The 22,085-nt window shown below is 40.9% G+C and overlaps 1 protein-coding gene across 1 annotated transcript in view; it reads right to left on the reverse strand.

Annotated features, from left to right (window-relative positions):
* The window catches only part of RNF217 (ring finger protein 217), a 28,870-nt gene extending 17,722 nt beyond the window's left edge, over nucleotides 1-11,148 (reverse strand). The window contains exons 1-2 of the mRNA XM_019474620.1: nucleotides 10,909-11,148; nucleotides 3,046-3,210 (exon numbers count right to left, since the gene is read on the reverse strand). Coding sequence (XP_019330165.1) covers nucleotides 3,046-3,210; nucleotides 10,909-11,148 — 405 coding nt within the window. The remainder of the gene's footprint in view (nucleotides 1-3,045; nucleotides 3,211-10,908) is intronic.
* Between the last annotated feature and the right edge of the window lie 10,937 nt (nucleotides 11,149-22,085).

Genomic DNA, 22,085 nt, shown 5'->3' on the forward strand with positions numbered 1-22,085 from the left:
CTCTGAGCAACCTGATCGAGTTGAAGATGTCCCTGCCCACGGCAGGGGGGTTGGACTAGATGACCTTTAAAGGTCCCTTCCAACCCAAACGATTCTATGATTCTATGATTTTGACAGTGTGTAACATTTTTATTTGCTTATGTAAGCATATCTTAGAGAGACCAGGTAAATATAAGCTATTCCTATTAGATACACTAAAGCTGTGTCCACATACAAGAAAAAGTAATCAAGTTTAAGTTTATTTGACAGTGCCTGCTAATATTCACATTACAAAGGATTATGTTCTTTCAAAACACTTACCAAAACCTCTGAAAAACTTGTGAATACTTGCCTAAGGATCTGCCTATATATACACACACCATAAGAGTGTTCCCATTTTCTAACCTGCATGCCCAGGCAAGACAATAATTGTGCATTCTACTTCTCCGTGGTACGGCTACTTAAAGAAAGAGTCTGTGTGTATCTGTGTCTGTGTGTATATATAATTATCTCCAGAAGATATCTGTAAAATATGGTCACAGTTTACACTGTAATCAGTATCACACTTTGGAAGTTACCAGTAATTTTACAAGTTATCTCAGTAAAGAAATTCTACCTCTACTGAAGTTTCTACCTTTAATTTAGCTTCAGTTTTAGCATAAAGATTGAATACTAATATCTTGACATGTACGATATAATCTTGACTTTTCCTCCATCTGTTTGTCAATTTTGGCTGCTGCAAATTTTTAACCAAAACATGAAAGAGGTTCTTTAAGCAGAATATATGCACATATCAAAATAAAATATGTTGTCACCTGAAACATTGCCTATGTGGATCTAGAACAAGGATAAATCAAATAGTATGTTACCAACTCTGTTTTCTCTGTCACTCTTTTCCCTATTTTATTTGGAAATATGATTGTCATCTGATTCGATGTTATTTTATATAGAGGGTTAGGGGGGGGGTGTGTGTGTGTCGCTGGAGAGAGAGGCAGAGAAAGTATTAGCTCAAATCCCTCTGACTCCAAATTGTTAACTGTTGGTATGTTTATCCCCATGTGACCAGACATCTATTAATGCTTTGATGAAGAAAGCTGCATAAGATGTATTTTTTATAACTACTCAATAACTGATTAAGAAAGAAAAAAGAAAAAGAACAGTACCACTAACTGCTGACTAAGTGTTTCTTTTGATTACTTGCTAGTTATAGATTCAATTTAAAAACAAACAATGTGTTGATAGAAACAGCTTGGAGGTTGTAGGCAGGAAGAATTTTTTTCACCTCTGAAGGAAAAAGTATCAAGAGTGGGGGTAGCAACACAGTTTATGAAAAGGTTGAACTCCCTCTTCAATATTAACTTATAATACCACATTACCAGAAAGGACTTGTTAACAAAGCTTCTTTTTCTGTGCTAGTTTCATAACTTTCCATACTGCCTCCCACCATGCAGGAGGTTGTTTTCTTTTGATTAAGAAACGAAACCTAAAGTCTTTTTGAAATTAATAGCCAAACTCATGCAACTTCAGGCTTCAAAATTAGTGACTTAACCTGCGTAAGTTTCAAGCGTCCAGCCTTTTCTTTTGAAGACAGTGAAAACAGTAGTACATTTGGCATTTTAAGTTTAAAACTTATTAAGGATAAACATGTTAGGGTTAGCAGTTTTAGTCCCTTTCTCTTTCCAGCTAGCAGCCCTCTTCCCCCTGCTTTTCCACATTCATACTTTTTTGCTTGGTGCATTTTCTTCTTCTTTTTTTGGACAACTTAATTCAATAGTTACATCATTCGCATTGTCATAAAATCTGAATCTAGACACAAGTCAAAGAATTAAAAACAAAACACATACTTCTTCCCACTCCAAAAGGAACAAAGTTTATAAAAGGATTTTACTGTAAGATTTCCCAGAAAGTGAGCATTTTTAGAACTGGCTCAAACCTATCAACTCTTACCAGACAGCAAGCTGTTAAAACTCTGTTAAAATGTCACGTGTGCACAGGAGGGAGGGTAAACAACCGACTGCTGATTTCAGAGCTTTCTGAATTTTTCTTAGTGTTTTGAAATCTTTCAATTTCAAGCTATGGCATCACAGGCATTTCTTTCTCCAAGACCAAAATAAAATACTTAGTAAACTGATAAACATTCTCTTATTTGCGCAGGGTAAGGCTCAAAGTGTGACAAAAGTATACTTTGGACATTTAGAAGTAAGTCTTCCCATTCAATATTTATTTCCTACCAAATGTTCCAGTTTCCTTACTTTGTCCTCTCCATGAAGTAGATGTAGAGCAATAGAAAGGTTCAGATTACGTACTCCCTTTCAAAAAAAAAAAAAAAGTCTCCCACCACCACGGTGCTCTCAAGGTTTTGACTGACTTCTCTGTCAGTAGCTGGAGATAAGTGCTGTGAAAAAAAATAGTGAACAAACATAACGGCATAATGGCCACCTTCATTAAGGGCAGCCAGGGCAGGGGCGTGCGGGGCTGTTGCATCTCATTTGAGTAGTGGGAAATACTTCCTATCCTGGAAGAGATTAATGACATTTTTAGGGTGTGGGACTGCACTTCAGTGTTGAAAATTAAACTAATTTGTGAGAAAGGCTTGTGAAGAGCTGACGTTTAATCCTAAAAAACTTCTGGTTTTGCCAAATCTTAAAGTCTCCCTTAGTTAACTTGCTGATAGAGTACTTTCTGCCTTACTCAGAAATTGAATTCACCCAAGCTGTTTGGAAAACCTGACAAAGGGCATCATATTTCTCTAAAACTTTACATTTCTTTAAAACTTTATTTTAGGAATAATTTATTCTGTAACACATATTCATTATAAGCATACATCAAAGCCCTCTCTTATGATTTCCATAACGTTGCTTTTACATGCAGAGATTCTGCAGAATCAGTCTGGGAACCAGCAAGTAAAACATCTGACTTGGTTTTCTCAGTGGGTCATTGACAAGAATCTGCACAGCAAGTGTGAATTCCATTTCCAATGCCGAGCAGAAGCTACAAATATTTACTTTAAATACATATTTAAACGGTTTGAAGCCACTATCTGCGAGCCAAGGTAGAGCAGCTCACCTTGCATTTTGGACACTTCTGGGCATTCCTCTGCCCGTGTTCGATTTCGTTGGCCCAGTGACGCAACAGCTTGTCTCCCTTCTTGTATTCTTTGCAGTTAACGCCTTCATGCCAGGGAGAGTGGCACTTGAAACACCAGACAAATTGGCAAGACGGACACTGGATCTGTACAAATGAGAAAACACCACATGTTTGCAAGCTGGGCACTGACCCAACTGGAAAGCCTGTTTTAAAACCACTGCTCTTCAATTAAGAGAGTAGCTGCCCAGCAAAGGTCTAACATCTTTTGAAATGTCTGTTTTAAAATCACAAGAAGTTGTGGAAGCTAACTTGTTCTTTTTCTTTTTAAAAGAGAGAAAATACAGAACTAATTGCTAAAGCCAGGAAAGGCCCCAAACAAAGCAGAAGTAACCTGGTTTAAGCATAGGAACTGCTTCCCGAATTCACTGCGTGGCTCAAATGCCAAAAGGCAAAACCCAGGAAGCTTATTTAGTTGCCTCCAATACATGTGTGAGATCACCTAAAAATTAGCGGCCAATTTTCAGTGCGGTGGATCTCAGTCTTCTAGTTATAAACTTCACTGCCAAGGCTATTACCAGGGAGTACCTGGTCTTCTGAAGGGGCTCTACAGAGCCCAGAATGGATTACAAAGCTTATATTAGAAGCGGTCCTGGGAAAAGGGGCCAAGAGCAAGGGTCTCAACCAAGGGCCACAACCACCACCTGGAAGTCAGGCACCTCCTTTTGCTCTTGATTGCATAAGGGTGAGCTGAGGCTGTGCCAAACAGCCCGCTTGCTACAGACCACACCTAACAGCAAAAATCACAAGCCAACTCCTTAAATTGAGAAAGGATCTATTCTTCCCACTCCCTGCGTTTTAAATCATTGTGTCAAACAGATACCATCATCATCATGTCTTCCTCCAGAGCCCGGCTATTTTTTTGAAAAAAGCTATGGCAGCTGCTGTGTTTGTAGAAGTAGTAAATAGAGGCACATTGCAGGTGCTTGTCTGATGAAAGACAGGCCTCCTACCTGGATCGTGATTAAGGAAAGCAAGAACTAGAAGCCACATTAGACACAGGCACATCTAAGCTCCTGCAACATCTTCACTTCTGCTGTGTTTGGCAGCAAAACGCCTCAGCCTGAAAGACGGGAAGGCACATCTCTCAAGCGACTGCTGAGCCCTGTCCACCAGCTCCAGTTGCAGCCCATGCCTGGCGCTGCCCTGGCTCTGTACCAGCTGATGGACGGGACTGAGGAATTCAACCAGCCACAAAAGGCTTTTTGGTTGTATATGTGTCCAGACCTGGTTCACCACCAAACGGTGGTGAATGCATGGTGTGGGGGTGCTGTTCAGGAAACTACATCCTAGGGTGTAGTCACATGCCAAGTCCCCAGAATGTATTTCCAAAGTCCTCACTCCCACCAGTTGCCGTGCCCTCTGCTCAGACACACTGACTGGCGGTGTGCTGCTTGGTTCCAGTTAGAGTCCAAAGTAGGCCCTCTGATCTCTCTTAAGTATTTTGCTGGGGGGCAGCCAAAAATTATTTATATGTGCAATTCCTACATCCGTCACTACCAGCATGCTAATACAAAGCTGACCTGATCTCTGATGCGTGACTGAGAAATGAAGCTGTCTGCTACCCTTAATGCTACTTCCTAGAGTTCTATACACAGAGAGAACATTTAGTTTTTTGTCTTTAATGGCTCACATTAAAAACCTAATTGACACAATGGCTCAAGCTAAGCATTTTTATGACTCTAGCTGACCCATTTTTCAGTGGTTGTCTTTAACTTCACCTGTAGAAAGCAAATGTTTTTTTACACTGCAGCAGTGTCTAACAGTCATAGCTTCATTTGTATAAAGTGATGTAGCTCTGTCTGTGCAGCACTGTTCCAACTAAATATTTTACCTTTAATGGTGGACTATATGATGAGCTGCTCAACGCATCACTTCAGCTTACCTCTTTATGCCAATCCACATCTATAGATCAGCAAGTGCAAGAATGGGAGTTAATGATCAAGAGAATGAATAATTTTCTCACTACCCATGAGACAGCATTTCCCCCTCCAGGATCCTTTGCCTGGGCATAAGGCTGAAGTGCAAAGAAAGGAAGCAGCCAGCATCAAGAAGTTGACAGATTTTCTTCTTATTACAACACATTAACATTTTAGTTGCTTACCATCTACTAGTCATTATCCTCGTAAAAAAACCCAAACCATTGTACATGCATTTAAGCGTTAGAATACATACACTTCCTTCATATCAAGCAGACTCAAAGAGAGTATAATATTAAAATGGACGAAATTCTGATATCCTGTACCCCGTGCAAGTGTGACTTACTGCTTTCTATAGCTACAAAGTGACATTTTTGCTAAGGCACACAGTAAGATACCTCACACAGAAGAAAACTGCACTTATCACATGCTTCCTGTCAATGAAATAAGTTGCTGAAGACACAAGCAGGCAGCACAAAACCAGGAAAGAACAACAAATGAAACTTGTTTGTAGGGTAACAACACATTAAAGCTGCAACGTGTGGATTAAAAACACTATTACTTTTTGCATGAAAACACAGTAATGTCTAAGGCCAAGTTAAAGTATAAAACAAAAGCAATACAAAATATAACCGATGCCCTTTCTCTGATTTGTTGGTCTACTGGCCCAGATGCTAAACCAAAGGAAATACACTATCCTGCATCTCTGCTTCCCAGATGAATTCTCCTAATAAAAACAGCTTAATAGGAAAGAGGAGAATTCCCACTCTGAAGAACCTAAAGAACAGCATATTTATTGCTACTAACCAAACTAACACAGAGCACTGATCTGTTTCCACAATCCCTTAGAAACCAATATGCACAAGATGGGCAGGATAGTCACTAGTAATGTAGTCTAGTATCTCCGTATCTTCCCCCCCACCCCAAGCTTTGAATTTACGTTTTTCAATAATGCATGTCACAGTGACCTACTGCTGGGAAGACAGATTATAGCAGGCATTGCATTGTATTACTCAGTATTTGTTATGCCCCAGCCAAAGATGAAGCTTGTAGCCACAATTAAGTGATCTGCAACCTGAAAGCTTTTATCAGTTGCAGTATTCAGACATTTGAGATGGAACATGAATGTTAAAAAATACAAACCCAAACCAACAGATCTGGGAAGCTGCAAGTTAAAGCTTCTTTCTTAAACAAAATGCCCACATAATTTAAAATGTAAGTTTTGTGGGTTTGGTTTTGGGTTGTGGGTTTTTTTTTTTTTTTGAAAACCTGACACAAATTCATTGCAGGCTTTATATCTTTCTATTAGCATGTATATAATTGCAAGAAATATAGCAGCCACCAGGATATATATTTAATCTTATACACACACAGACATCAAATGTTTCCAAATACATTACTTAGTACTAAAATACAGGATGAGGCTATAACCGCATGAACTCAGAATAACATTTGTTATCATGTGTGGTCCTGACTAACTGAAGTAAACTAGCGGGAACTGTCTACTTCCTTACCAGGTTTGGAGTTCCTAGCTTCCTCTTCCACCTGCCACCCCTGACAGCACCTTCCACAAAACTGAACTGGTAAATAGTTTTTACATTTTGAATGGGCCACTTGAATCCTCTGTTGGTTCAACACTGTCTGAACATAGGTTAAGCAGGCAAAGAAAAGTATGTTCTTTTAAGTACTTATGAACCTTATTTTTCTTGGAACTAGTTGGCCGCAAAACAAAACCCTAAACCTATTCAAACTTGGATGCAGTGTGACACAGCAGTCTTTCAGATCCTTGTTCCATTCTTTCTCTGCTTTTCTGAAAGAAAAAAAGTCAAGTATGATTTGCTTTATTTTTCAGTATTTGTGCATGAAATCATCATAACGAGGACACAGAAATGCTATCTACATATAATTTAAAGCAGTATAATATATTATAGTCCAGCAAAGCAGACAAACTGTATCTGAAAAAACTCAAAACATTAATCTAGTGTTTTTTCAAATATGTTTTTCCTTACACAAACATTTTTCCATTTATTTTACGACTTCCATTTCAGTCAATCAGAATTGAGAGGATGGATACATACACAAACTTCTATGCCATCTGGAGGTCAGCCTCCCTTGAAATAGAAAAGATTACACAACTTCTCATACTAACCCTCTTGGTTCTCAGCTTTCTGAAATGCTGACCTTTGAGGCTAACGTTTTCCATTTTCTTAGCTAGCCTCTCTACTGCAAACTATTCTAACTATCATTTTCCTTGCCTCCCAGGAAAAGACCTTTCAAAATTGGTAGGTAACAGCAACACAAAACACTACTTGATGTGAGATGATGATAGCAAAACTGACTGCACATTAAAAATATTCTGAGAGCCTGAAGCTGCAAAAAGCTTAGTGGGATTTTCTGCTGCTTAGTGGAACGCTAGCTATACAATAGGATGGCCGAATTAACTGTGCAACTAACTGATTACATGAATTACAATCTCTAGCTACAGCTACACAGTCACTTTATTCCAAAATAAATATGGGCTCCTGCCAAAACAGCTGCCTCCTCCTCATCACCAACCCATCCCCTCTCTTGTACCAGCTGAAAATAAGCAACAACAAAACAAACAAATCTTGTATCCCATTGGAGCTGATCTTTGATCCAGCTCCCAGTGTGACACCAAAACATCAACACGAGCAAAAGCAAGCTGGCCAAAATGAACAGCTGAGAGCACAGAGGGAGAGCACGGCAAAATCACCATGTCTGCAGCAGTTCAGGCTCAAGGCAGATTGAAGTGATGTGTAACCATGAAGATATATGCTACTTAAGGTTAAAATCTGATCCAAAAAGGGGGGAACTGATTAATATGAACTACACAGATCCACTCTACCACAGCATCTTTGCAGGTACAGATTCCTACTAGTTCTAGAGCAATGAGTTTCAGAAACTCTTGAGTAGTTCAAACAAAAGATAGTTTATATAACAACTGCATTGAAAAAACATTTACATTTCCAAAGTCAAGCACTCAAGCCCTTCTTTTATGTGATGTGTATCTCTTGACAGAAGTGAACAGGAAAACTTCATTACGAACCTCACAGGTTGATAAGGCAGAAATAGGGTCGAAGAATCAAGAACTGCTTCTTCATGGCAGATGGCAGGTCAAAGAACTAATGTTAAAACAACAGGTGAAATCCAGGGCTTAGGAGAAAAAAAACCACACACCACACCACCCCAAACCCCTCACAGAACAAGCCAACATACTCACTCTTGTGAAACCCGTATCTGTTCCATGCATTGGACCTGAACTACCAGGTTTTCCATTTTTGCCCGTTTCCTTTGCACTTTGGCATACCAGCTTTGACCAAAGATTTATTAGGATCTTGTCTACAACTAAGTCTTATGCTCCCAATTTAGGTCATAAGAGAGGGGGCAGGGGTATTTCCTTACTTAAAGCTGGATCTGTTTGTGATACAAATATTTGATACAGGAAACTAAATAGTCACACTGCTGTACTGTGCTGTCCTAAGTGGCACGAATGGGAGAGGAAAGGTTTAGATAGCAAGTTTCCCTTTTCTTTCCATCATTCTCTCTCAACATACTAACTTTCTAGGCTTAGCACACCAAGACTTTCATTTCAAAAATGAAAAACAGCAAACTGAACCACTGGGCTTAGATCAGTTTAGCTTACATAAAACAGCTATAGTAAGGAAAAATAATCTAATAACTTTGCTTCCTCTTTAAATTTAGATGTTAAGCTTATTTATAATTTTAAATAGCGTATCAAATTTTAGAAATGCCATTAATGGCATTTCGAAAGTATCTGTTCAAATGTACTCTTGGATTTTGCAGTGTTTTCCTGTTGCAGTGTATAGGAGAGCGAGGGTACTGGCACTGAGCCCTTGCGTGCAGTGATCCTACTAGTAGGCTTGTGCGTAGACTTTCCCCACGCATGACTCAGTTCTTCTGAAGGCAGCACTTCCAGTGCTGGTGCAATTGCTGTTTATATTGCTCACATGTGAATATGCAAGTCTCCAGTCAGATGTCTCCTATGCTATATGCAGAAGAAAATGAGTCTGTACCTCCAAAGAGCCTATAATTCAAGGCACAGACAAGTTACCATACAAACAATCACATGAGAATCTAAGAAAACTGAGATAATAATGGTCCACAGCTACGTGTGTATGTAATTACTCACATATACACAATCTTATATATAATCTTCCTTTTAAATCTTACCCCTGCAGCAAAATTCTTTCTTGCGCTAAGCTTAAAATAAGTCACTAAAACTACACCTATGGCAGAAAACAACACAGGTTCAGGGAGTAGGTTGAAGCCCTGGCCTATGATTGTCCATGCTGTTTGCTAGCACTTTCCTAATTATATTTCTGACCAGCATCAACTAGACTTATTCTTTCAGGCAACACCTGACCACAGCTCAAAGGACACATTTTGCCAGAGTCTGTTCCCAGGAGGAGACTTGAGCTCTGCAGATCAGAGCTACACATAATGCATCACCACAGGACCAGGGAACTGCTTCTGGCTTAGGAACACCACTGTAGGGAAGTGGTGGGAACATTTTAACTATAGCATTTTAACTCGAAAAAGAGCACTGGTGGGCAGAACGACCCATTTGGTGCCTTGAGGAACATTCTCAGAGTTGGCATCCCATGATACAACAGCTGCACCACCTGTGACCCACATCAGTGGGACAGTAACAGCCTCCGGCACCTTGAGAGAGGCTGCTGCAGAAGCATTACAACATCTGATCTACCCTGGACTGCACATCCTGTCTACACCTGAGGGAATGCTAAGCGGATGGGTGAAGGAGAACGGCTGTGGGCGGAAGGAATTTTACCTGCAGTTTCGAATTTCTCCACCTCTGCCAAACATCTGAAAATGTTGAGTCCAACAGACATTGCGGCATGTAATTCAGGCACTGCACAGATATACATAAGTAGCTCGTATCTCAGTTAGCTTTACCAAGGTTTCAACTGCACTGGATACACAACCTTCTACCTTTTAATCTCCATACTGTGTTGAATCTTATGCTGTATGATTAGGGCTATCTAAACAGTCATCTAAACTCCTACTGAGAACTGGTTTGTCCAGGAAAGGCCAGCTCAGTCATGAAATGAACCACAATAAATCTAATAACCGGATGGAAAACTAACACAGAGCATGATGCTGCAGACAGAACCTTCATCTTCTGGAACCAAGATGGACCTTCAGCAGCTCAAAACTTCTTCTAACTAATCTCTTCCTTTTTATCTTTGATTGAAATCACAGTGTAAGCAAATCTTCTACCAAAAGAAATGCTGGGAAAGTGTTTTTTTTCTGTATTTCTTAAGTTTTCTGTATTGTGAGTGACGTGTGTATATATATATATACACACACAGTAACGTATAACCTCTGGTAAGGGACTGAAGAAATCAAAACCAAGAAGCAGGACAGACAAGAGCTGTAGTTCTAAGGAAGGAGTAAGCCAACAGCCTAACACCATAAATGCCCACAATTCATCTGCTCATAGTTTCAGGGAAAACTTATCTTTGCTGGAGCTATGTGTCTAAAATTATCAGTTATAGTGATAACTTCCCTTCCCCAGCCTCTTCTGATCGTGACCATATTGTTTGCATGTCAGAGAGAAAACACTCTTTAAATTGTGTGTCAGGACAAAATTATGCCACCTGCCAAAGAAATAAGGACTGAAGTTCAACTGCTTGAACAGTTAGAAATCAATTAAGTAGTTAATCAATGATGTACTACAGATTCATATTCCTAATCACAGCTTGCACACAGCCCCAGTAATGCAAGAAAGCTCATTTAATGCCCACCAAATGCTGTCCTACTTTTGCAGCGCCATCTAACCCACGGCCCTGGCAACCATGCTCACTTTGTATTTGTTCTCCAATTTGGCAGGGGTAGGAATGTGGCCTCTCCTCCGGAAGGTTGTAAAGTGCTTGCACTGAGGGCATGGCTTGGTGCTGGAGTCAATGCGGCTGAGTTCCAGGAAATATTTATACTTGATGATGTCGTCATGGGGCAGGTTACAGAGGACAGTTGTTTCATCCAGGTGTTCGCTGCACTCTGTGATGGGGCATTTTATATCCGCTTGTCCCAGCTGCACCTGCATATGGAAAAACCCAGAAGAGCTGTATGACCTTTTGCTTGGAAAAAGTAAGCAAGCATTTGTGAATTTTCTGAGAAAATTTAATTTCAAGTACTGTAACAATCCACAGACTACCAAACATACTGTCTTAGAAGCATTCTGACTTACTCCAAGCACACTGCAGTTTTTCCAGAAGGTACTTTCAAATCCAAACAGAAAAGCTCATTACCCTTACGACAACTGCAGTTATTAAACATATAGTCTCAGTGTAGGTACCATGGCTATGTACTCCACGAAACCAAAACACGAGCCCTAACTAGCAGCACTCATCCAGCACTCCATGCTTTATGTGTTAATGGTCAGTGGTCCACTATCACAGCTCATAAAGGCTGTGAGAAAGCAGGCAATGAAAACATTTGTATATTGTTTCACTGCAAAACATGCTGGGAATCACTGCACAGAGAAATTAAAGTCAATTTAGGATCATCAGAGTCTAGCAGCTCTGACTCAGTGCTAGCCCTGAGCTGGTTCCTGCTCAGCGAGCTCAGTGCCTCTTCAGTCTGCTTCGAAGAAGCTCCTTATATGCCACACTGCATATGCAGAAAGCGTTAGCTGAGGCTGAGGCTGACCAACCTAATAAATTTTCCCAGAACTCAGAGTTAGAGTCTAAAAACAACCCCCAAAAAAACAACAACAACAAAAACACCCTTAAAGAAACCCCTAAAAAGACGACCAAAACAAAAAACACGCACAGAAGCAAGCTCAAGTTTAACAGGGCTGAAACTGTTGTTGATCTAATGAGCCCTGATGGTCCCAAGCTGATCCATATGGTCAGATATCTGCAACGTGTTTCCAGAGCTCCTGGATCTGAGAACAGCGCTGGACCCAGGTCTGCACCCTTCATGCTTGGCAGGCTTTAACAGCTCGGACTCCATGCCAAAACAGCAGATCCTACTTGGTCTGGGAGCAGCAGAGTTGCATTTGCTTGGCACTGAGCCTGAGTTAATAAACCCTGCTGGTCTTGAGAGTCTGCAAGGACCCAGCTTGAGCATGTTTGTGTCTGCCTCAAGTAATCTTGAATGAATGAATGTTGACTGTACAAGTGGAGCTGACCACCAGCCCAATTCCTTCCTTAGTGAGCATCTCCATGCAGAGAAAAAGGGGTTTAATGGCGTAACCAGCACCTCTTTCTAGGAATTACTGCTTCAAGGTTGGCAGGTTTGATTTCCCTAGACTGCTTATTCTTTAGCATGCTCCATTATGGGAATCTGCCAAACAATACACTAAATATGATAGGAACACCTCAGATTTGGATGCAGATCTTGCTGCTGCATAGTGGTACCAGAAGACACCTCCGAGACTCCATTAATGCAGTATTTAAGCTAAGAAAGGAGGAAAAAAAAACCCCAAAACCAATACAACCCTGTCATTCTTGCCTCAGCAATGGAGCATATGGGCTCTAACTGAATGATAATTAATTTAGTCAGGAGCCAGAGGATTAGAAGAGTCATAACAAAATGTTATAAAACCCAAGACTCATACTGATTTAAAAAAAAAATCCCTATCGCACTATCTTTGTTCTCTCAGCAATGTAGCTTAACCTAAGCAGAGCGAAGAGGTTAGATATATGTTAGAGAGAGAAAAGCAGGGTGAGGACAGTGGCAGCCCGTCCCAGACCACGGCAGAGAAGACCTCAACAAGCAATCGCCGCCGCAGTGCCCTGCGCAGCCTCAGCTCAGGGTGGAGGCAGGTCAGGCCTGCAGTACAGAGGAGAGGCAGCTCCCCCAGCAATACACCCACTCTTAGGAGGGAACTTCCCCGAATTTAATTTCCAGCTCTAAAAGGTGAGCAAAGCTCTACCACATGCAAACAAGGCTAGGCTCAAACAGTTTGGCTTTTACATGGACCAGTGTAAGTTCAGAAGGACTATATGCTCAGAGATATTAAAAAAAAGCCCCAAACCCCACAAACTACATGCTGGGGAACGTCCACATTTTATACCTGTAGGACACTAATTCATATGTAGCAGCATATGAAAATTGAACTCGAGCATATATCACTAGAGTGACTCTTCTGAGAAGAATCACCCAGTACACCATGGAGCTGTGCTTAAAAAGCAGATGATCAATCCAGCACTAGAGCACTCAAACACGCTAAACTAGGAAAACAATTTGCTACAGAAATAAAAAAAAGCTATTGCACTACTGCAAGGATTAGTACAAGCTTCTGTTTAAAGAAGTGTAGGTACAACAATTTAAAACCAAATAATCAAATTAATCCCATCTACGACTACTTCAGGGTTTCGAGGGTTTTTTTAAGCATTAGGGAAATACTGAAAGAGACAAGCCCTTTTGCTAAGAGCAAACTAAGCTACAATAGAGTAACATTTCATAGTGAGAAAGCACATTGTATCTGGCATCTAAGCTAGTACTTAAGAAGCACTGCTTATATTAAATGCCAGGTAGACCAAACCTGCATTTATAAAATGAAGGAATACAAAGCTGAACACTTTCTATATTTCATGCCCACACAGAAGATGATTAATATATGTGGTAAGAGTCAAGTGTGGTTTCAGTGTTTATTTTGAAAATATGTTTTACACCCACTTGAAGTAAATCATTTTTATCCTCTGTAATAGTTTCAAGCCTTTCAAGTTTGGCAAAGATTGATCCTTTTCCTGTGTTTTGAATGGGACTGAAGTGAACAGAGCTGGTTTGCTGATTACCAGTAACTTCAATGGAGCCTTGTCTTACCAAAACAGTCCATCTTTGTTTGTGCACTAGCATCAGCATTTGATTTAAGTACAGCTTTAGAGGTAGCCTGTTAGGCTACCTGCTGCTGCAGACCCAGGAGGTGCTATGGAATGGGAAGGAAAAAAGAAAAAAAACCAAAAAATTTCTTATAACATGGGTAAAAATAATTGGTTTTATTCTTTTCGTTGATTTTTCTTTTTTATTTTAAAAAGAGCCTTATCCTTCAATATCAGCTTATCACAATGTCAAACCCCCCCCCAAGTTTTAAGAAGTCTTTGAATTTCAAAATACCACTGCGTATTAAGAACTTCAGGACTCTCGGTATACACAACAGCATGGTGTATTTTCACAGCATGAGGAACGACTCAGATATGTCTAAAAGCAGCTGAGCTGCAGTACAGTGTTAAATGTCAGGCAGCATCCAGTTCTTACGCCCAGCTGTGCTTCACTTCTGTAAAGCATCTCAGGAGGGGCTAGCTCTGCTTACTCATAAGCTCTCCTTATTCATAAGGAGAAAGCAGGCTCTCGTGACTTTCATCCTACAGAAAGGTAACATTTAAACTATCAGGAGAGCAATACATACCTCCCTTCCCCCCTCCAGTTCTTGACATTTTATTTGAAAAGATTTTTTTTGCAGGGTGGGGGGTGGGAACCAGACTCTACACTAGTCCACTTACTGGCCCAAAATGCAGTGATACCAGCAACAGAAAACAGAAACAGATGGCATGGTACTTTAAGTTAGAAAATTATTTCTGCCCCCTGAGCTTTCTTTTAAAGGAAATCTTTGTTAGCTACACAGAAAGCAAAGGTCAAACTACACCAGAGAAGCACTGATTTATACCTGTCATTTAGCCTGGCCCAAGCTGGATGTAATGTAACCTGTGCAGGCTGTACTTTGGCAGCTGTAATACAGCTATATTCCTTAAAGAAGGGGCCATTCTACTTTAAAATAGACACACACAAACGAGCATTTTCTAACTGAAACTTTACTCTTAGTTCAGAGATGCATATGCTAAGTAAACCAGTAAATTGTTCTTACTTCTCACCTACTAATGTTGAAAGAAAAGTGAACAGTGCTATGTCTAATCTGCACCTCTAGAGAAATTCAATTTCTACCAGTGCACCAAATTCTCCCCTGTAAACTACCAAGGATGTTATGCATTAAAAAAATATTTTGGAAATGCAGAGATGCAAGTGAAGGGACAGTCTGGTCTACAGGACCTTCATATTCTACAGGGGAAGAAACAAATGGATTAAAGTTCCCTTTATTTGTAAGCAAAATCCCATTGCTTTCTAGTTCACTGGAAACATTGCTCTTTCATTTTTGCTGTTAAGTTGCAAATCAGTGAAGAATTACTTTTCTTGTAGGTTTGGGAAGTGGAGAGTGTAATTTTGAATTTGTTTTCTTTAAAAAAAAAAAAAGGAAAATACTTGAAGGGCTCACCACAGTTCAGGACTCCACAGTGGTAGATGCTAACCAAGTGAAATCCAAGTAGACATGATTCAACAAGTGCAAACTTTTACTAAGCATTTTGCACCTGCCTTTAAGGTTGTGGTTCCATGACTGTTTCTGTAGTTTGAGTACTAACTTCAGCAGTCCGGATGCCCTACCTCTGATTTGTGCCAGTGATATCCGGCATTCTCCATCAAACTCCTTTTACCAAAAAAAAAAAAATCCTATGTAACAGATTCTTTTTCAGTCCATCCGTCCTCCCTCCTTACTGTCAAGTGGTACAAATTCTCAGTGCTGCAAGACAAGCAAGAATGCACAGCTAGAACTAACAGTAATTAGATTAGGGGCTACTTAAGTAGTATCACCACCAAATAGGAAAATAGACCGGGTATCTTGTGTGCCACCTTCTCCACTGGTGTCGTGGTTTAACCTCAATCAGCAACTGAGCACCACACAGCCACTTGCTCACTCCCCCCCCTCCCCCAGTGGGATGGGGGAGAGAATTGGGAGAGTAGAAGTGAGAAGAACTCATGGTTTGAGATAAAAACAGTTTAATAATTGAAATAATAATACAATAACAACAATAATAATAACTACAACACACAAAGCAAGTGATGCACAGTGCAATTGCTCACCACCCGCCGACCAATGCCCAGCCAGTCCCCGAGCAATGCCCCCCCCGGCCAGCTTTCCCCAGTTTATGTACTGAGCATGACGTCACATGGTATGGAATGTCCCTTTGGCCAGTTTGGGTCAGCTGTCCTGGCTGGGCCCCCTCCCAGCTTCTTGTGCGCCTCCAGGCTTCTCAGTGGGTAGAACGCGGGAAGCTGAAAAGTCCTTGACTAGTGTAAGCACTGCTTAGCAACAACTAAAACATGGGTGTGTTAGCAACATTGTTCTCACCCTAAATCCAAAACGCAGCACTGTATCAGCTACTAGGAAGGAAATTAACTCTATCCCAGCTGAAACCAGGACAACTGGACATTTTCACACAAGTTCTTGCCTGTCGTTCATTACTTCAGAAACCATACTCCATGAGGTATGTTTCACTTTTATTCCCCCTTTTATTAATTTCTCAATACAGCAGACTTGCAATAAATTACTTTCTGAATACCTTTCTCATTAAGTTGCCCCACCGTCTTCTCTGCCAACCACCACCTGTAATCTCACTCTAGTTGAGAGCTGTCGCTCCCCTCCTCGGGAGGGAAGGGCTTCACTAGCCTTAGCAGGGCGTATATCACTGACCTCAAAAAGATCCATAAAGAGTTCAAAATGGCGAGGATCTCCTGCACGCTGGCATTGAATTAGGAGTTGTTATTTTTTTTAGGTTTAATTCATATTTTAGAATCATAGAATCATAGAATCATTAAGGTTGGAAGAGACCTCTAAGATCATCGAGTCCAACCATCGACCCAACACCACCATGCCCACTAAACCATGTCCCTAAGCGCCTCATCTGCATGTCTTTTAAATACCTCCAGGGATGGTGACTCAACCACTTCCCTGGGCAGCCTCTTCCAATGTTTAACCACTCTTTCAGTAAAGAAATTTTCTGCTATGCTAGGAAATATCTGAGTGACCACCAAAACAACTAGAATGACCAGTCTTTCTTCATAGTCAGTGGAGAACGAGGAAAGCGATTGAGGCAATTCAAGGAAGATGGCAAATATCAACAGCACCTTTAAGATGTCTAGGGGGGAAAAAAAAAAAAATCCCACTTTTCCCCACCTCAGGGGAAGTGGGGAAAAGACCCCACACACAAAGACAAAAGTCTTTGTTCTCGTTTCACATTGGTGGCATGTATCTGGATGAAGCCATGACAATGACGTAGTGGTTCCTGCTCCATGTGACATTCAGAAAGAGAAAGTCACGTGCCCAAACGTTGCAGGCATGAGCAGACACCACCTCTTCTAGTCACATTGTTAACGAGATTTGCATTAACTATCACACTGACAATACTAAAAAAGACACAAAAAGAAGCAAAATCTCAGGGCCTTTGAAGAACATCTTAGTATCTCATCCTTCAGGACAAAAGGCACACAAAAGCAAGAAGCTGGGAAGGAATCATGGCATACATACCACCACCAGTACATCAAAGGTTTGACCTTTCTGCTCCAAAAGCATGTCTTCTGAATGCTTTACAATGCGTATTTAAATGCGGCATCAATTTAAATTCTCAAAGCTCATCTAGTTTTCACAACCTCAGCCACAGGTTGAGATTCCAGCTTCATCCGTAACAGTCTGAGGAGCGCACTTACACAAACCCACATCTCCAGGGGTGCTGCAGGATGGTGCAGCCGCACACCAGTGAGGGCTGCAGCCGGCACCACCTGCGCAGGCAGCGACTAGAGCGGCTTTAGCCCCAGAAACCAACCAAAACCTTAACTGGCAAAACTGGCCTCTGCAGCCTGGAGCAAAACCCCAAACCATGGTGTCTGTTTCCTGTTCAAACTCTCCTTTTCCCCTCCACAGTCACATATAGGAGTCTCCTAAAAAACCTGTGATGATAAACTACCAAGACGTTCTTCAGAATACACCTAAACTCCACCAAAACCTTTTTCTTAAAGGCCTCTTAATTTGCTTTTTCACTTGATGACATGTTGACATGAAGCCTTACTCCTTTTCCCTTCCTTCCACAGGACCAGGTGTTACCTGCTCACATGGATTTGCTATCAACAGGATCATTCAGGTTTTATTTGTCCTGTTCAGACAGGGATAGGATTTATAGAAAATTACTTGTAGAAGAACAAACTAATACTGAAATTCTCCTTCACGAGATGTAAACAAGTAATTATCAACCTGCATGAGCTCCCCCTCTCCGCCCTTTCATCTCCTGTTACTTTTTCTAGCACAAAGTGAATTAAAAAAGGAAATTATTTTACCTCAGTAATGCTTTTAGAAAAACTACGCTGCATTAAGTCATGCCTGTGCCTGCTACTACTCATCAAACCTAGTGCACGTCATCAGCATGTATGGAGGTTACGTGCTTTCTGCTCTGTTTTTTTTGGCACCCACAGCGAGCTGAAACCCACAGCAGAGGCAATGGTTAGTCCCATGGCCAGACAAAACTGGGGCTGGTACACCTGGATGGCTGCCTGCTGAGCTGGGACACCCTCTGATAGAGGCACACCAGAGTTAGACAGAGAGATTGGCCGGCAGAAAGCTTTCACAACCTCTGGGAGCCCTGGAGCATGCAAGATAAAGCAATCTTTCATCTCTCCTCCCGGGGCATGCGTGGGGGCAGAAGGAGGGGGAAATCCCAGCGGAGGAGGGTAACTTGGGAGGAAGCGTGGCAGAAACTGCAAACCTTGGAGGAATCTGACCCAAACCCACAGGTCTCTCAGCATTCATTAAAGGAAACAAGGAAATGCACAAGAGCTTTCTTATTTTGTCCAGGTGTGCATATTACCAATGCTAGCTAAGTATAGATATGGTAATTTTTCTATTCCTTAGGAGACACATTCACTTTTATTAAAAGACCCAAAGATGCTCATGAAAGAAGAACTTTGAGGACAGCAGACCGAGCCAGACACCTGCCCTTTCTGGGGTGGAAAACAGAGGCAGTTGCTCCTGCCTAGGAGCGGGACCAAAAGACCACACTAAAACCAAGCAGGTGTGGGAAGGGATTACAGAAAGGAAGCAAGGGCCAGGAAACCATCCGCATACCATGATACACTCAAATACCCTGGCCATCTCGGGAGTGAGCCCTGCTCACAGGGGCTCAGTAGAATTAGAAAATACAAGTAGCAAAGAAGCAAGACCTTCATAAGGTAATGGTTTGTTGGGCTTCCAGCATCAGAATAAAAAGGTCACAGCCAAACAACACAGAACCAAAACAAGCCAACTCCAACAGCTGATTCTTGTAAAACAAATAAGATAAAAATCTACCAGTTAACCCTTTAATCGACAGCCTTAAATTCAGAGGAAAACAGCCTGCTCTCCTACAGCCAGCGTAAGCCTTGTAGAAACAATCAAAAAGTTAGCACCCATAAGCTCTTACAGAAAAGTGAAAATAGGTGGTCTCAATCTTTATTGAGAAACATCACTTCAGTCTTCAGGTGGAGCCAAGCAAAATCCGTCAACAACAGTGACAATTTACCTACAACTATTTATGTTGAAAAAGAGGAGATCAATAGCTCATTCTTCTACTGTTTAGTAGGCAGGGTCCCAACCAGACACAAAAGCTGGAAAAGGCTCCTGAGTGCACATTTGCCAACCAGCATTCCCCTTTCAAATAAAATAGGGCCCAAACCACCATATATTTGCACAACCTATTCAGTAACCCGTATTACTGAGCCTCTAATACAGATAAGCCCCAGTTAGTATCATCAGTAATAGTTAATCGAACCTTTGGTTTCGCCAGCAATGGCTGCTGTTATATTTTACTGTTGTACCTACAGAAACATTTCATGGTGCTTAATATTTTCCGAACTGAAAGTGGTGTTTAGCATAAAATAAAGAAAAGCTCTCATAATCTAGGTAAGGAGGTAGGACGGAAGTATGCTCCCACCTGTCTCAGTACTCCATCCCAGAAGATGGCTACAAAACCTAACAGAGAGTTGCCATGGATGTGGGTGATGACTTAAAAATAGCAAGAACTTTTAACATAAATCTCTCAACTATTCTCTTGACCACCCTGATCATTTACATTCCCTGGCCTGTAGAAAAAAGGACAGGCATTTTATAGCCATTCTTAAACTGTCCTGCTTTCCTTAAGAAAGCTACCTACAACTATTTAGTTTTCATGTCTTTGCTAGGTCTGAGGTTGTAGGTGAGTTTTCTTGTGCACATATTAATAATCAATGTTTTCATTCTTGACTATGAGACATGAAACCAAATTATGTCCTCTTTACTTGATAAATTTAATATAGAAACAATAGAGTTGCATAGGTGCCAGCAAAAGCAGAAGAAAGCCTGAAAAGTACTTTTTCACTGGCAGACGATTGTCAGTATCATACCTCATTTCTAAGACTCAGGGTAGAATATATGAGGTTAAAATACCATCACTTGGCTTCCCTTACAAACAGGGTAACTTAAAGAAATTTCTTTATGCAATCAAGTTGTTACAAAATAGCTAAGATTTGAATTACAAATAGCTATTTTACTCTGCCTTCCTGAAAACAGACCTATCTCATCCTACAAGTACCTATTCACAATAAACAAAACTACTTTTGGTGAAAAGCTATGCCATTAAAGCTACCACAAAGTGAAACAAATTGATAACTTTTACATAGCTTAAGCGGTTAAGAGGATGGGTGTGCACGCTGACCCATTTTCAGGGATAAGTACTCCTGGGGAAGGCTAAAGCAGAATGGACTTCCAAGCCTCTCCCCACATACCATCATTTGGACAAACCCCAGATACTGTGCTAAAGCTCCAATTTCACATGACTTTATGAAATTATTTCTCATAATGCACTGTAAGTTTAAAGCACAATACACATTTAATGCAATGACGGATACAGCCACAACAGGGAGCAAACATACAAGATCAAGAAGCGCAAACAGCACAGCGCTCTCCAGGGAGCTGTCTGAGGCAAAAGCTTAAGCCTGGTTCTGATCCATACTTGGAGAAGCAGAAGTGAAAGCAAAGCAAAAGCGTCACCCCAGGTAGGAGCAAATTACCGTCATCAAACAGTTAAACTGTTACCTAAGATACCTCAGCAGAAAACTATGGCACAGAAGAAAAATCCTTTTGTGAAGGTTGAAAGAACAATTCTGCCCCACAACTGATCTAATCCAGTAGAGAGCTGCACTGGTCTAGCGCGCAGTGATTTCTAAACAGCGTATGTAACAGCCAAACTATCAGAGTTAATTCTCCTGCTGATCAAACTCTGGCTGTAATTTGGGGGTTGTTACCGTGTCAGGTCAGTCTCCCTGAGTCTGCCAGAACTGTGTCCCAACTGAAGCTGGAAGACAGCCTTCATCTCTATTAACGGAGAGTGTTTGTGTATTGATTGCTGCAGACTGTCACAAGCAGCTAGAATCTTTACAACATCGCAAAGTCATTAGAAACAGTAAAACAAGGGGAGAAGCAGACAACACAGATGTTTTACACCAGGAAAAACAAACCATAACTGTGTTAAGAACAATATATTCCTCTTACCACTTTTTCATAACGCAAAGAAAACATGAAGCAAGCTCATTTAAATTCCTAAAGGCAGTTCTATCAGCTGATTAGGTTGTTAAAACACTCATTTTCACATCAGGTTCGCCACACAAGAAGAAATTATGACTTCCCATTTGTTCCAAATTATCTTTAAAAAAAACCCCAAAACAAAAACACTAATACTTATTAATCTGCTGTTTATGTATGTAAATCTATGTTTAAAAAATGTGTAACAACATAATATGACCTTTACTACAAACCCTTTACTAGTTCAAAACATTGATATGGATTTGACAAACCTGTTGCATGTAGTGTTGTGCTCAGAGAGCCTGCTTTTGCTGTGAGGTACAAGTGAAGAATAGAGGTACAATAAGTCAAAATGCCCCGGGTTAGACTCCTGGGCTAAAATTTCAGAGTTAACAGTGAGGAAGAGATTTGGTTCTTGCAAAAATACTGTTGCAATCAGATAAGGCTGTGGAAATACTTGCATGTAGGAGAAGAAACACAAGGTAAAATAAGGCTTCCCTTCCCTGCCTCATCATGTTTTTAATCACTTTTGCTCCTTTGAGGGTAACAACAGTCCCCGCCAGTGCCTGAATATGAAGAGAAAGGTGGAAATAACTGTTGTAATCACTGAATTCAGTTCC

The sequence above is a fragment of the Aptenodytes forsteri genome, unplaced genomic scaffold (assembly GCF_000699145.1).
Source record: "Aptenodytes forsteri isolate BGI_AS27 unplaced genomic scaffold, ASM69914v1 Scaffold217, whole genome shotgun sequence".
Lineage (NCBI taxonomy): Eukaryota > Metazoa > Chordata > Aves > Sphenisciformes > Spheniscidae > Aptenodytes > Aptenodytes forsteri.